This window comes from Balaenoptera musculus, chromosome 4 (assembly GCF_009873245.2).
Source record: "Balaenoptera musculus isolate JJ_BM4_2016_0621 chromosome 4, mBalMus1.pri.v3, whole genome shotgun sequence".
Taxonomy (NCBI): domain Eukaryota; kingdom Metazoa; phylum Chordata; class Mammalia; order Artiodactyla; family Balaenopteridae; genus Balaenoptera; species Balaenoptera musculus.
Genome location: NC_045788.1, coordinates 76,782,097 through 76,798,851, shown reverse-complemented (window position 1 = coordinate 76,798,851; position 16,755 = coordinate 76,782,097). Strand labels below are relative to the sequence as shown.

Genomic DNA, 16,755 nt, shown 5'->3' with positions numbered 1-16,755 from the left:
TCCCTTACTCATCACAGCTTCCCAAGGCCTCAGTGTCCCCTCTGTGCTTCAGATACAGTGGTCTCTGTGCCTTTGATGCTCCCCATCCCTCCCTCTCCTCTCTTTTAAGATTCTTCTTCAAACTTCCTCTCGAGGCCTTCAAGAGATTTTGCTTCTTTAGTCACAAGTCTACCTCACCCTACCAGCAGGTGAGGTCAGGTGCCTCCCCTTTCACCTTTATTCCCTAGTACACAGGGCACAGCATGGAGTTCAGTATTGTTGGCCAAATCGAGAAATGAGAGCAGAAAAGCCCCAAGAGCCAGTCTAAAGCATAGCGTTAGAGAAGGTAACATGTGCTGTGTCACAACGCAGGTGAACAAATTCAAATTTTAAAAAAGTGTAGGTAAGTTTAACCTGAATTCAGAATGTGAATTACATTTCAGCTGCAAATAATAGTAACAACAGTAAGAGTTAAAAGGAAAAAAAAAAAAGGAATCACAAACTCAGGAGAAACTTTCTTTGACTTGAGCATCTGCCCAGCCTCCATCCTCACCAGGGTAGGCTTGGCCCTGGGCGCGTCTCTCGACCGCTTCTCCCCTGCCTGCTCCCCGCCCGAGTCCGCAGGAGAGGAGACCCGGGCGCCTCGGCGCCCCAGCGCCCCGGGAACAGGGGACAGGACCTACTCACCCGGCAGTCCGCGGCAGGGAGGGCAGCGAAGAGAGGAGCGGGTGCGGCTCTGCCGGGAACCGAAAGTGATCTCCGGAAAAGCGAAACTGAAACTTTGCGCTCCAGGGCGGCGGGGCCGGACGCACCCCTGCCCGGGCCCGGCACAGCGGCGTCGCGAGTCGCGGCGCCATCCCCATGCGGAGAGCCATGGCTTCGAACCTCTGCCCGCCGTCCCCGCTGCTCGTGCGGGTGTCGCATCCCGGCACCCGCCTTACATGGAAGCTGGAAAAGTACTTCCAGAGCCGGGAGTCGGGCGGCGGGGAGTGCACCGTGCAGGCCCTGGACCGCAACGACCCCAACTCGGACACCTTCCGGGTGCAGTTCGTGCAAAGGGCGAGTGAGCTGCGGGCCCGGGCTGGGGGACAACCACCGTCCCTGGGAAGAGGGGAGGGGTGGGGGGCTCCATGCAGACCCAGTTCAAGCTGACCTAGGAGAGAGGGCGGGAGAAAGTCTGGTGGGGGACAGGAACCTGGGGGTCCTGCTGGCAAGAGGCGCAGCCCCAGAGAGGAGGACAGTGCTCACAAGTCCCCAGTCTCTGACCTGGGCCGGCTGCGCCTGAAAGTTGATACTTTGCAGTCTCCACGCCGTGACTCCTATTTCTCAGCTCTCAGAACACGCTTGCCACCCCCAGACGCCTGTCAGCCCTTGTCACTTAGGAATTTCACTTTTATGTTTTATATAATTATTCCACTGATTTGTTTTTGAGAATTCGAAAAGTTATATATGCTCACTATGGAAAAGGGAGAAAAGAATAAAGAAGAAAACCACCTGGAGAGAAACAATGTGAACATTTTGCTATATTTCCTCCCAGCCTTTTCCTCTGGATGTCAGTAAACACATAGTAGCTGTAAAACTGAGTCTACACTTCTGATTCCTGCTGTCTTCACTTAACTCATAATGAGTGTCATTGAAATGGGGAACTGGCAACAGTTTCAGGAACATGACTTTCCTGAAACTGTTAATGAGTGGACGATATTCCATTATCATTAAGCTTTCCTTTCTACAGTAGAACTTCAGCTGCCTACTTTAGAGTTTGGAATAGCTCCCTCACCTTATCACCAACCCACCATTCCAGGACGCAGGGAGCTGCCCTTACTGGGAGGGTGCTGGGGCAAGGTACAGATGCATGAGTAAGAGGATTATTTGAAATTGCTCCCATTTCTATGTGTATGTATATATTTAATGTCTCCACTGAAGGTAAGGAGGGAGTGTTGAAGAAAGGAAAGCACCAAATTGTGGTTGCCAACAAACCTGTGACTGTTTTCCTGGAACCCAATGAAAATGCAGTAGAGAAGAACACCAGGATGTCTTCTTTGACACAGTCACGAAAAGGGGCGAGGCCTGGTGAGAAGCATCCAAATGAAAAGGACATTTCTAGCATTGTGGATTCCTGTGTCCAGAAGGTGAGTATTGAAGGAGCTAGGTATGTTCCTGCAACTTCCTCTCCAGTCCAAGGACCATTTGCTGAGGATTTATTATGAGCCTGGCACTGTTGTAGACATTGGGACACAGAGGTGAACACAACAGACAGGTCCCTGCTGGGGATGGAGAGGTACATAGAAAGACAATAAGCAAGAAAACAAAATAAATAAAACCATTTCAGAGAGTGATACGTGCTAAGGAGAAAATATAATGGGGTTTTGCCTTAGAGAGTGACAGGGCCAGGGCAAGGAAGGAGAAGGAATCTGTGTTATTTCCGACCAGAAGTCAGAGTCTCTGAGGAGGTGACATTTGGCCTGAGACTTGAATGATGAGCAGGGGCCAGCCATGCAGAGTCATTCGACAAATCAGTATCAACTGCCTACTGTGTGCCAGGCACTGTCACAGGAGCTGAAGATCAGCCAGGAACACAGCAGACCCTGCCCTCAAGGGACCTTACATTCTAGTGAGGGAACCAGACAATAATACTAAACATATAGATACGGAATAAAATATCTGCCAGTGATAAATATCTGCTAGGAAGAAGAATAAAGCAGGATAAATGATAGTAACAGGACTACTATTTTAAATAGGATATCAGGAAAAACCTCTCAAATGAGGTGACCTCTGAGTAGAGACACAAATGAAGTAAGCGAGCTAGGTAAGTGGATTTCTAGGGGAAGAAGGTTCTAGGCAGAGGGAAAAAAACAAGTGTAAAGCTGACACCCCCTCTCCCCCTCTCCCCACACACATCCAGACAGGAGCTCACATCCTGAGCCCAAGAGCTTCAAAGAGGGAGACCAGCGTGGCTGGAGGGCAGAGAGCAAGAGAGAGAGTGAGAGAGGAACTTGGAGAGGTACCTAGAAGTCAGGTCTTTGAGGGATAAAGGTTAGGACTTTGGATTTTAACTTAAATGTTAAGAGATTCCTTAGATGGTTTTAAGCAGGGGAATAGAGTGATCTGGTTCACACTTCTGCAGGATCACTCTGGCTGCTGTGTGGAGAACAGAATCTAGGAAGAGGCTGAAGTGGAAGGTCAGAGTCCAGTTAGGAGGGGTTGCAGTGAGCCAGGTGCAAGATGACAATGGCTTGGACTCTGGGTGGTCCTGATGGAGGTGTGAGAAGTGGCTGGATTCAGGAAACATTTTGAAGATCTAGAGGAAGGATGTTATATGCAGAGGAAATAGCTTGTGCAAAGACCTCGAGGGAGAACAAAACATTAGGAATCTTGCTTTGATATTACATTCAATTTGCCTCTGTCCTTTTTCGCCTAATCTGGTGTTTGTCTTATACTTGAGCTTCTAAAGGCCAGGGTTTAGAGGGCCCAGCAACACTGCATGCAGTTAGGGGGTTAGTTTTGTTTTGTTTTTTAAAAAGAGAAAAAAAGAAAGAAGGATGAGGGCAGAAGAGAAAAAACAATAATAGGAAAAACATCACCCTCAGATTTATGGCTCCCTCCCAGGCGCACACTCTTCAGTGAGAAACATAGCAGTTTACCCAGAAAGTCGAACAAAGTGCCTTCCCTCTGCCCTACTCCCCAAGGTCAAAGCAATAGTGGCAGCTCTAGAATCCAGACTTCCTGTCCATGGAACTTTTTTTTTTTTTTTAATAAATTTATTTATTTATTTATTTATTTATGGCTGCATTGGGTCTTCGATGCTGCACGTGGGCTTTCTCTAGTTGCAGCGAGCGGGGGCTACTCTTCATTGCGGTGTGTGGGCTTCTCATTGCAGTGGCTTCTCTGTTGCGGAGCACGGGCTCTAGACGCGCAGGCTTCAGTAGCTGTGGCACGTGGGCTCAGTAGCTGTGGCTTGCAGGCTCTAGAGCGCAGGCTTAGTAGTTGTGGCACACGGGTTTAGTTGCTCCGTGGCATGTGGGATCTTCCCGGACCAGGGCTCAAACCCGTGTCCCCTGCATTGGCAGGTGGATTCTTACCCACTGCGCCACCAGGGAAGCCCCATGGAACTTTTAAAAATGTTAGTGCCCAGGCTCTACATTTACATCAGAATCTCTGGAGATGTGCTTGGGCCTTGGTTTTGTTTTTTTGTTTTTTTTCTCCCCAGGCCATTCTAATGTACAGACAGGGCTGGGTGCCTCTGGGTTGTAGTACATTGCATGCTTTGCAAAAAGGATTTGAAAGAAGTCACGGCGGTTATTTCTCTAGTCTCTAGACATTCTCCTGAGAGGAACGTAGACCTGGATGTCTAATAGATTTTATTTGTTCCCTTTTAAAATTTCAGATCTTTCTTACTGTCACGGCTGAACTGAACTGTCACCTGTTCTCTAAAGAGCAGAGGGAACACATCGCCATTCTCTGCCCCAATGTCGAACGAGTGAAGGGCCATGAAGGAATTGAGAAAGTGCGCGGTGACTTCAGAGATATTGAAAAAATACATGGCTTCTTGAGTGAACACCTCCTGGAAAAGGAGCAGAAACGAGAATCTTCCCCTTTGACAACAGAGGGGGAGCCACTCCATCAGCAGGACGGGAACAGCTGTGTTTCTCCCTCTGAACCAAAAACCAGGTCGGAAGAAAAAAACAACCGTTTTGAAGTTCCCTTGGCTCTCTTTGAATACTTCACATACACCTGCCCTGATAAAATACACTCAATAAAGAAAAGATTTGGTACAAAAATAAAAACTCAGAAGAGTTCTCCGAATATGGTCTATTTAGACTTCACCTCAAGTCAATCAGGTAACCTCGAAGCAGCTCGCGAGTCTTTTGTCAGAGAATTTCAGAAGAGTGTGGAGACGCTGAAGCAGGAATGCGTTGCTCTGGCAGACAGTGAGCAGGCACACAAAATCAAACAGGAATTAAATCACCAGTTTACAAAGCTCCTCGTAACGGAGAAGGGAGGAGAATTAACTCTCCTTGGGACCACAGATGACATTTCAGCTGCCAAACATTTTCTTGCCTCACAAATCTCTGAAAGTCTTCCCAAGGCGCCTGTGAAAATAGTGACTCCCAAGCACATGATGAATGGAATTGAGGTTGACACTGCTCACTATAAGCTTTTAGAAGCAGAGTTACTCCAGGAGATATCACAGATAGAAAAAAAGTATGACACTCAAAGTAAGGTTTTGAGAACAAGTCAGAAAATCTGCATTCTATTTGAACCTAAAACCAAGGAGTTAGATCTATCTGTGCATGCTTATTCAAGTTTCATCGATGCCTATCAACATGTCTCATGTCAGATTGTGAGAGAAGTTCTTTTGCTGAAACTTTTGGGCAAGGAGACAAAGCACTTACATGGGACCAAGTTCTCTGATGACTTTCGAAAAAGGCATCCAGATATAGACTTTGTGCTAAATCAAGAGTCAATGACTTTGATTGGGTTGCCAAATCACCTTACAAAGGCAAAACAGTATGTCTTAAACAGAGGGGGAATGTCTCCATTAGCTAGAGAGAAATGGAATGAAACACCCACGGACACTGATAGTAATGATTCAAAAACAGCTTCACCAACATTGCAGCGCTCTGCCAGTTCTGAGGTGTCAGAAGTGGACAAGGAAAAGGACATATGTACCATCTGTTTGAACACCATTAGCAACAGAAAAGTGCTCTCAAAGTGCAAGCATGATTTCTGCAGCCCTTGTATCAACAAAGCCTTGTCATATAAGCCAGTCTGTCCTTTGTGCCAGACTTCCTATGGTGTCCAGAAAGGGAATCAGCCACATGGAAACATGTATGTCGTTTTCAAAAGAGACTCACTTCCAGGTTATGAATCCTGTGGCACCATTGTGATTACTTACAGTATTGAAGAAGGCATACAAACAGTAAGTGTTTCTGAGGTCCATGGGTTTCTTTCCAGTATGCTGGGATTACCAGAGCAACAGGGACTGTTACCAATTAGACAGTGGATTTCCCAGGTAGTTATCTCCATGGTCATATGCAAGGATTTTAAATGCTGATACAGCTAACAATGTTTACGTATAATTTAGGTATCTTTTGTGTCTATTAAGGCAGAGAAAGGGTGGGTGGTGATTGTGCGCTGGAGTGGGGGAAGTCAGGAAGGTGGATAGTGTTCCCAGCATGAACTTGGGGAAAGAGGAGAAATATGAATTATATGGAGAACGTGAGCAAACCTTGAATACTTTTGTTGATTTTTGTTTGCTCTATATGCATATGAACACATCTACACATATAGTAAAATTCTGACACAATGTTTTCATGTGACATTTTCTTGCCTTCATATAGAAAGAGCACCCAAACCCAGGAAAGAGATTTTCTGGAATATGTCGAACTGCATACTTGCCTGATAACGAGGAAGGAAATGAGGTTTTGCATCTGCTTCGTAGGGCCTTTGACCAAAAACTGATTTTCACAGTGGGAGACTCTCGAGCATTAGGAGTCTCAGATGTCGTTACGTGGAATGATATCCACCACAAAACGTCCAGGTTTGGGGGACCAGAAAGGTGAGAAGCTTTTGAAACAGAATGGCTGCTAAACAGAATTTAGAGGTCGTAAAACATGGTGATTTGAGGATGTGACTGTAAGGAGACAGTTTCTAGCAGTGGGATTGGATGCAGTATTTTGACAGATGCTCATTTGGGGTGATCATCTCAAAGATAGGAAGATTGGTTCCTATGACCTTCTACCCTCCCAACCACAAAGTGTCATACAGTTAATAAATTCTGCATCAGTGGGCAGCAGATCTTCAGAATCCAAGATGAATGGAATCTAAGGTGATTTAATTTGGGGTTTCATGTCTATTTGAAGGGTAGATCCTACGAATGTTATTTACTTCGTCTTCTTTTAAGATCACCCTTTCTTCTACCCTCCCCTCCCGTGAGTCCATAGAGATCCTAAATTCACTTGGCTAACAGAACTCTAGAAAAAGTCTTACTTAATGGAGATGTAAGTTGTATTATGGGCAATCCAATTGCTCTTTATGAAATTCAGATAGAATACCTCAGACCCTTAATATTCAAAAAGGAATACATCTTAAGACTTAATTTCCCAAATTTGAAAATCTTCCTGTAGCAAAATGATTACCCTCCATAAAAATATAGTATATTATAACTTTATAAGAGTCATTGCTAACCATGAGCTGAAAATTGAAGTCTTGTTGGAAGGCAGATACTGGGCAGACAGCTAGGCCTACTCACTAGTGAAATGACTCACATCAGCACACTTACAAATCAGCCTTCAGGATTGCTTGTGAATATTTGCAACACTGAATGTTAATGCCAGGGACCTACTGTACAGATTCTTTAAAACCATCTGTGATGAAGCTAAGGGCCTTTTTCTTCTGCAGGTATGGCTACCCTGATCCTGACTATCTGAAACGTGTCAAACAGGAGCTGAAAGATAAAGGAATTGAGTAAGAAGAGTATTGGAAGGAAAAGTTGAGCCAAGCTTGCAAAAGGCACAGTTGAAGAAGCAGAGTAAATTCTAATCTAAATCCTTATGTAAAAACACCTTTAAAATTGTTTCATCTCAAGAAGTGGTTTGTGGGGAATTCCCCGGTGGTGCAGGGGTTAGGACTCCGAGAGCTTCCACTGCAGGGGGCACAGGTTCGATCCCACGGTTGGGGAACTAAAACCCTGGCTGCACAGCCAGAAAAAAAAAAAAAAGACGTGCTTTGTGTAAGAGTAAGAATCTGCTGGTCTGTCATTTCTGGAGTGTTACATTTTCTGGAAGATAAAAGCCCCGGAGATCTGTGTAATCTTGCTGCAGAGGTAGTGTGCCTCATTCTCGTGTCATCCTTGTGGAGGCTAGAGGGGTGGAGTGCTGTGGATCTGAAATCATCTTCTGTGTTGTTCAACTGAAGTACCAGCTGTCAGTGGATCCTCCTTTTATTGCCATCTCTCGGGTAGTCCTTCAGTTTTGTCTGTTTGCTCTTTGACCCCTACCCTAAAAGTAAAACCCTAATGTGAAGGGTGGTTGGGTGGGAGGAGGGCTTTGGTTATGCAAAATTAGAGACCTACGTTCCCCTCCCTGCCCCATGGCCAGAGGAGTGGCCAGGACAGAGCCTGAGCAACCCTGGTAATAAAGGGAATAAGGCTGTTATTTTTGACAACACAGAGCCTGGTGAACAGTTGGTGCTTAATAAATGTTTGCTGCCTGACTCAAGTTGCTAGTAACCCCGCAGAGAAACATGTTCCTTAAATCTTTGGCAGAGGCAGGAGTAAGGAAGACAGCTCTGGAGTCCTCACCACTTATTTGGGAAACGGAGTTTCTTACTCCAGAACTTGTGGCCTCTGAACTCTGACCGGCCTCTAACTTTGTCCTTGCTCCCTGCTGATTCTTATAACTTGCCATATGGTGTGCGCTTCCCCTGCCCTAGTAATGCTACCCATCTCTGAACATTTTTCCCTCTGGATATTATTGTACTTTTATGTATACCCCACTTGCAGTTTTAACAGATAAATCACAGGAATCTCCACAGACTCTCATTTTCTCATGAGAAAAAACCCTCTTCCTCCCTTTTGCTAAGTCCTACCACGTCATGCTTTCTCCCTTAAAATATGTCTCCCTAATAATGTCTGGACAGAGAAAAGACTAGAGTCGTGCCTACCATAAGGAATACGGACATGTCAAAATTTACTTTTAAATGGTTCCTCAAGTCAGAAGAAAGTTTTAACAGCAAACTATCTCGTTATCCATGTCCCAGCCTCTCTCCAAAAATGATGAAAGAGATGTCATTTTCTTTTCCTAAAGATATGTGTACACACAGTTTTCTTGGTCAGACAGTAATAGTTAATATTGTGTACTTATTTTGTCCCCTTTATAAGAGCTTTATATCTGTGTGATTGATACTATTGGTATCCCCATTTCATAACTGAGAAAACTGATGCACAGAGAGGATAAGTACCTTGACAAAGGTCACATAAATAAGAAGCAGAAGTTCTGGGATTCGAAGGAGTTAGTCTGGCTCCAAGGCTTCTGTGCCCTAGAGCTGTACTGTCTCCTACAGGGGTCTTTTCCTCCATGGAGGAAGCTGAGGCGTTCCCATTATTCTGAGCTTCTCTCAGAAATGGATTCCTGCCCAGTGCTCAAGGCAGATTTCCTCTAAGGAATTCCTGTTTGAAGAACTTGAAAAACCAGAATCTTTTTCTTTGTCCGGAGAGTTGAGGAAGTTTAAGGTAAATGATATGTCTTTTTTAAAAAAATCAGATTAGACATTTAGTTTTTGGTGATTCATTAAAGTCTTAGAGTTATGATTGTTTTGTATCTATGGATATTTTAGCTAAATTTGCTTCAAAAAAGCAAAAGTTTGGTCCCTGCTAAGGGCTGGATCCTTGATTGCAACGTGTACGCAAGTTTCATAGTGTGGTTTGTGAGCCTTTGGATTACTGCTTTTGCTCTGTGGAAGGTATTATCATTGATATCTGCTATAAATAAAGTTATATCCATTTTAGGAACAGATTGCATTCCTTCCCACTTCTTTTTTCTTTTTCCTTAGGTTTAGATTCTGGGTGTTTCCTACAATACATACAGCGTACAACATACCATGTGGGCAGATGTCTTTGCTTGATTTTGTGTGTAGCTGTTGCTAAACAGTATCACAGTAGAACTTTACTATTGACTTCACTGCTGCCACGTTCAGCTGTAAAAATCACGTTTCTTAGTATTTTTCCTCCTTAACATATAGGTTGCTACAAAGGTAAAGGTAGACTGCAGGTTTCATCTCTTCTCTCCTTTTAGAGAAAGCATGCATAATAACCCATCAAACTACACTTGCCCCTCCTTGCTGCAAGAGTTTTTGCTTCACCTTTCTAGCATTAGTGCTGGATTACTGAAATGGCTCACTAGGCCCCAGCAAATTAGGGCACCTTTTTCTCCAAAGAAAAAAAGAGAATTACAAATAATATTGAGATATTTGATGTCTCCCTAAAGATAGTAAGTTTCTGCATCCAATTTCAACGTGTGGGATTTTCCCCCATACATCCAAGCAATCCAACACCAGCTGAGTGTCCTACAGTTCAACTCAATTCTGACACTTTCTACCTGGGGATAGCACCAGATTCCAGAGGTAAGAGCTCAGCCCCACAAGACTGCCCTCCAGTTCAGGTGCCAATTGCAAGTCCAGATTGTTCTTGTGCTTCTGACCGAATGGCTATAAAATCAGAGGTTCCCATGACCCCCTCCTTGGGTTCAAGTAATTTGCTAGAGCAGCTCACAGAACTCAGGAAACCAGGTTACTCACTAGATTACTGGTTTACTATAAAATGATATAACTCAGGAACAGCCGTATGGAAGAGATGCATATGGGGAAAGGGCATGGAGCTTCCAGGTGCTCCACAAAACCAAGCAGAACCCTGTGGGGCTCTCCTGGGTACGAAAGCCTTTCTGTGCCCCCCATTTCTTGTTTGTAGGAAAAAGGTTTCAGCCTCCTAGACCTTCCCTGAGTTCCAAAGGGCAGATTCAAACAGTTACTAATTAGAGGAGTGAGGGAATGCAGAAACAAAGGAAAGGCAGTCAAGAAGCAATAATGCAGCAATGGGCAGGCTCCTGGTTCCTCCTCAAGGGACATACATAACAATCTGATACATATCTCTGTCCACAAAAATAATCAGTAAACAATTTATAATAGGAATAGAAAAGAGTTTTATCTGAGCCAAACTGAGGACTATAGCCCAGAAGACAGCCTCTCAGATAACTCTGAGACCTGCTCTGGAGAAGCATGGTTTTCAGCACAGTTTTATGTCTTGTCAGAACAAAGAACATCAAACAAGTCAGGGATACATTCCTTCAAGGTTTCAAAAACAAAACCAAAAAAATCCAAAAAACAGATCAGGACGTACACAGCAAGTAGTATGGCCTTGGCACCTGGGAAGGTATTCTCATCATCAAAGGAGTACCAGCATTGGCATCCCAGGAAGGGAGGCATTTAATCTTTATTTTTAACATGGACATTCTTTACTTCTGGTCAATGCACCCTCTTCTTTAATAATTAAAGCAGATGTACAACGTATGTTTGATAGGCCACAAGCTGGCTGTTCTAGTTAGCATAAAATTCAAGCTAACTCATGTATAAGCCAGAATGACTTCCCTTTACCTCAACATGTGAAAATTTCTTTTATCATCTCTGAGTTCTTCTACAGGAACTAAGGTCCCCACCCAGGTGGAGGATGGTAACTTCAGGCTGAAAACAAGCATGTGGACTTCAGACTGGTTGGAACCAGACAGCTGATGATTGAGATTCCAGGAACACCACCCAGTTACCTCCCCACCAAACCATCAGAGGGAGGTCACACACCCTGCAGCTCTCTCCCCAACCCAATTTTGCCTATAAAAACTCTTCCCCAAAAACCATCAGGGAATTCGGGTCTTTTAAGCATGAGCCGTCCATTCTCCTTTCTTGGCCCTGCAATAAACCTTTCTCCATTCCAAACTCCAACATTTCAGTTTGTTTGGCCTCAGTGTGCATCTGGCACATGAACTTCAGTTGGACAACAGCCACTCTCCCCAAATCTCCAAGTGAATTGAACCCCAGAAGCTCTTCAAACCCCGTCCTTTTGGATTTTTATGTAGGCTTAAAAACATAGACATGACTGATTAAGTCGTTGGTCACTGGTGATTGGACTCAATCTCCAGTCCCTCTCCTCTCCCTGGACTGAAAGTTCCAACCCTCTAATCAGGGTTGGTTTCTCTGGCAACCAGCCCCCAACCTTAGGTGCTTCCCAAAAGTCACCTCATTAACATAACAAAAGACACCCTTTTCACTCTCAGCACTGCGGAAATTTCAAGGGTTTTAGGAGCTCAGTGCCAGAAATGGGGATAAAGACCAAACATATATTCTTATTATGAATCACAACATCACAGATAGCATCAAAGCAGCCATTAGGAGAAAAACCAAACTTTTGTTGGACTTCCTTACACTTACGTTTTGGTTTAGTACTGTTTTTGCCTTGATTTCCATATGGGAGTTGGGCACTATTTCCTTTTCTATTAATTGGGACTTGCAGCCTCTAAAACACAGAGCCCTAGGCAAAGAGTAAGACGCTAACAATTTGTTGGGGAGGTGCACATCAGGTCAGTGAAGGTGAGAACAAACAAACAGGGAAGTGAGGCAAACTAAGATGAAATGCTATGCAATACCATGGGTCCTCACCCCTCACCCCACCCTGTGCCACTGCTTTGCAAGTTAAGATGCATATCAAAGGAATAATTTCAATAATCCACATACATAGAAAAGCACTAAACTATGCACCTGCACTACCTAGGGCCAGTATCCTGTTTTTCTCCATCCTGAATTCCCCTTGGGGTGCACTGTGGGGGTCAGGGGTGGGGGAAGACAGCTGCAGTGGTTGATGGCTTCAGAGCCAAAACATCCTTTCTTCACTGAAATGGCAGGTGACATTCTTTGTCCACACCCATATCCCACAAATCTATTGTCACCAGTCCTGCCTCTCCCTCATTTCAAAGCTCACTGCCCAGTTGGCATCTTCCTTGTTCCCTCACCAGAATCACTGGACTACCCCTAAAGACTCTGTCCCCTTCCCCCTTCTTCCTCCCACCTCAAACTATCTTTTGAAAAAACAGCTCCGATTGCATCACTCCTCTGATGAAGTGCCTTTAGTGACTCCCTGATGCCTAGAGCAGTGCTTCTCAAACTTGATCTTGTGTCAGATCACCTGGAGGGCACAGCAAAACACAGATTGCTAAGACCCACCCCCAGAGCTTCTGACCCAGTAGATGTGAGGTTGGGCCCCCAAATCTTCATTCCTAACAAGGTCCCAGGTGATGCTGATGCTGCTGGTCTGGGAACCACATTTTGAGGACACTGACCTAGAAAATCAAGTTCAAACTCCACAGCATGGCCGTCAAGTATTTTTCATTCTACTTTGCTTACCTCATGTCCCTTCCTCCCCGCCAAGCCACTAATGGTCCACTCACACCAGACTACCAACTCTTCCAAACCACAGTCTATACTTTCATTCTTCTGGCCTTTGCTCTGCGCACAAGGTTGCGCTCTCCCTCTCTCTCGCTCTCTCTCCCTCTCATGGCCTAGCACCTCATTCTCCTCTTACAAATCTCCTCCTCATCACTCAAGTTCTTACTCAAATGCCACTAGTATAGAAACTTTCTTTCTAATTTGTCTCCAAATTATGAACCACCTTTTCTCTGGTTTCCTAATATATTATACATATCTCTATTAATGCAGATGTGATATCAAAATCCACTTACCCATTTTGAGTATACCATCTATATTCTGCCAGGACCTTTCAAGATACAGCAAGTAAATGTGTATTCTTTCTTTTTGCTTTTCTTTCCCCTTACTACTACACTTACCCCAGAGAGAAGGGATCCGTGTCTAAATCATCTTTATAATCTTAACACGATGCCAGGGCCTTCACTACATGTTGGCTGAATGACATTAAATAATGTCAGGCCAGAGGGACACCTGATTCTATCCCTGTCTTAGGGGGCATGAAAAGGACCCAGTGTATTTTTCTGAGGATGAGTGTGTAGGGAAAGTGGGGTGGGGTAGAAATGGGTTGCCCAGCAGAAATGGGAACTAATACTGATTTTTTAAAATAAAATATGCCAGGCAATCTGCAGACATTATCTCATTTAAGCCTCATGACAACATCATGAAGTAGTTACAGCTCTGCCCATTGTACAGATGCAGTTGACTGAGTCTACACAACTAATGAATTATAGAGTCCAGGATTTTGACCCCAGAATTTGTCTAACAGCAACGTCTGTCCCAAAAGGGTGACATAATCCTAAAACAGCTATAAGCGATTTTCATAGAAAAGAAATCGAAAGAAGATCAAGGCACAGCCTGCTGGGTGGGGCAGGGCCCGACAGTGGGGGCAGATGAGCGGAGCTGAGGAGGGCTGCGCCTGCGCCCCCGCCGCTGCTGGTCTAACCGTCCAGGGGTGCTGGGGCCCCCAACCCTTTGAAGAACTGACCTCCAAGTTGTACTTCCTGAGCCCAAAGAGACTGAAAGCCATGAGCCAGAGTTCCGCCAGGAGCCAGGGAGCCCGTCCTCTTCCTGGCGCTTTTCCTCGGGTTGTTTGGTGAGGGGCGCCACGGGGGCGGGGAGGAAGGGGAGATCCAGCTGTCCCACCAGGCGTCCTGCGCACGCGCGACGCTCTGCCTCGCAGGGGCAAAGCGGTGCAGAGATCTCGGTCCTTCTACACCTGTCTTGGGGTAGGCGCTCACCACCCTGGCTTGCCCTGGGAGAGGAGAGTTGTGCGTAGTCTCTTCCATAGCATTTTTGGTCTCTTTCCCCCCAAATTTTAAACTTTCCTTATAAGTTAGGGATATTAGTCATTTATTGTGATGTATCCTATGAATATTTCCTCTCATTTTGTCATTTGTCTTTTGAGTTTGCTTATTGTGGCTTTTTTTTTTTTTTTGCCATGCAAACGTTTTTTATTTTTATATAGTAAAATTTACCAATCTTTCTTTTTATTGCATCTGGACCTTTAGTCACATTTTAAAAGCTTTCCCCTACATCACATGTAGGTTATAGTCTCCCCATGCTTTTTTTTCTATTTGTAATGCTTTATTTCTTACATTTAGATCTCTGATCCATTTGAATTTTATTCCTTAATAAACTTCCTGTGTATGTTTCCTGTGTATTCCTGTGTATGTTTTGAGAAATGGAGCTAATTTTATCTTTTCTTCTGAATGGGTATCCATATTTTTATCTCTGGTAATACTTAAATCCAAACAGCATTTATTAAAAAGATTATCACCGCCTCATTAACTTGAGATACCACCTTCATTTATCATATACTAGATTTTTAGGTGTAGTTTGGCTATTCTGGAACTTCTGTTCCATTGACTAGTCCATTGACCTGTTTATTCATCCGTTTTAGAGACGCTTTGTAGTATATGTTAAAGTCAGGGCTAGTCCCCCTACAGAGCTCTTCCATCTCAATGTTTTCCTCCATATTCTTGTGTACTTTTCTTTCCTTATGAACTTTAGGATAGGCTTCTGATTTATGACCAATGTCAAAAAAAAAGCCCGCTGGGATTCTTATTTGAATTGCATTAAACTTGTAAATTAAATTGCAGAGAGCTATCTTGAGATGGTGTTGAGGTGTTCTCATCATTTCGTTTGTTCAGATCTACTTTTGTGTCTTTAAAGAGTGTTTATGCTTTTTTACATAGAAATTTCTTGTTTGTTTCTATATATTTTATCTTTTTTCTTGCTGTTGTAAATGAGCTTTTCTCATTCACTATATCTTTTAACTAATTATTTGTGTATATGAATGCTATTGACTTTTCCTGTATTTCTAAAAATTAAGGTATAATTTACATACAGCAGATTCATACTGTTTAGTATATAATTCTGTGACTTTTGAGAGGTGTATACAATTGTGTAACAACCACAAGATACAAAGATATAAAAGAACTTCAACACTCCCCCAAATTCCCACCAGTCCTTTGTAATCAACCTCTTCACTCCAGGTGAGCCCCTGGCAAACACTGGTGAGATTTTGGTCCCTATAGTTTCAGAGTGTCATATAAGGAGAACCACAGTGATCAAATAAGGTTCATTCATGTTGTAGAATGTATCAGAACTTTGCTACTTTTTATTGCCAAATAATACTCTATTGTATGGATATACCACCTTTTATTTATCCATTCATTTATGATGGACATTTGGATTGTTTAATTTTTTTAATTGTTGGGGTATAGTTGTTTTACAATGTTGTGTTAGTTTCTACTGTACAGTGAAGTGGAGTTCCCTGTGCTATACAGGAGGTTCTCATTAGTTATCTATTTTATACATACATGTATCTATTTTATACATATATACATATATATGTCAATCCCAATCTCCCAGTTCATCCCACCTCCCCTTTCCCCCCTTGGTGTCCATACGTTTGTTTGCTATGTCTGTGTCTCTATTTCTGCCCTGTAAACAGGTTCATCTGTACCGTTTTTCTAGATTCCACATATATGCTTTATTATACATATTTGTTTTTTTCTTTCTGACTTACTTCACTCTGTATGACACTCTCTAGGTCCATCCATGTCTCTACAAATGACCCAGTTTCGTTCCTTTTTATGTGGAGTAATATTCCATTGTATATATGTACCACATCTTCTTTATCCATTCGTCTGTCGATGGGCATTTACGTTGCTTCTATGACCTGGCTATTGTAAATAGTGCTGCAATGAACATTGGGGTACATGTGTCCTTTTGAATTATGGTTTTCTCTGGGTATATGCCCAGTAGTGGGATTGCTGGGTCATATGGTAATTCTATTTTTAGTTTTTTAAGGAACCTCCATACTGTTCTCCATAGTGGCTGTATCAATTTACATTCTCACCAACAGTGCAAGAGGGTTCCCTTTTCTCCACACCCTCTCCAGCATTTGTTGTTTGTAGATTTTCTGATGATGCCCATTCTAACTGGTGTGAGGTGATACCTCATTGTAGTTTTGATTTGCATTTCTCTAATAATTAGTGATGTTGAGCATCTTTTCATGTGCCTCTTGGCCATCTATATGTCTTCTTTGGAGAAATGTCTATTTAGGTCTTCCACCCATTTTTTGATTGGGTTGTTTGTTTTTTTGATGTTAAGCTGCATGAGCTATTTGTATATTTTGGAGATTATGGATTGTTTAATTTTTGACTGTTGTGAAGAAAGCTTCTATGAATATTTGTTGTCTCAGTCAGCTTGGGCTGCTACGACAAATACCATGGACTGAGTGGT

The 16,755-nt window shown here is 43.5% G+C and overlaps 2 protein-coding genes across 6 annotated transcripts in view; one reads left to right on the top strand and one right to left on the bottom strand.

The window, feature by feature from the left end:
- PARP9 (poly(ADP-ribose) polymerase family member 9) overlaps positions 1-762 on the bottom strand; it is a 30,763-nt gene extending 30,001 nt beyond the window's left edge. For 3 of the 5 annotated variants that reach the window (XM_036850961.1, XM_036850964.1, XM_036850965.1), the window contains exon 1: positions 667-753. The gene's annotated coding sequence lies outside the window, so the exon portion shown is untranslated. Of the gene's footprint in view, positions 1-532; positions 647-666 lie in introns of those variants that run through there. The other 2 variants (XM_036850963.1, XM_036850962.1) reach the window with 2 other exon arrangements.
- Positions 725-9,490, top strand: DTX3L (deltex E3 ubiquitin ligase 3L). The gene is made up of 5 exons (XM_036850967.1): positions 725-1,042; positions 1,903-2,108; positions 4,364-5,899; positions 6,321-6,538; positions 7,381-9,490. Exons 1-5 carry the CDS (start codon positions 841-843, stop codon positions 7,448-7,450), a joined length of 2,232 nt encoding a protein of 743 aa, XP_036706862.1. The 5' UTR covers positions 725-840; the 3' UTR covers positions 7,451-9,490.
- Positions 9,491-16,755: the final 7,265 nt, after the last annotated feature.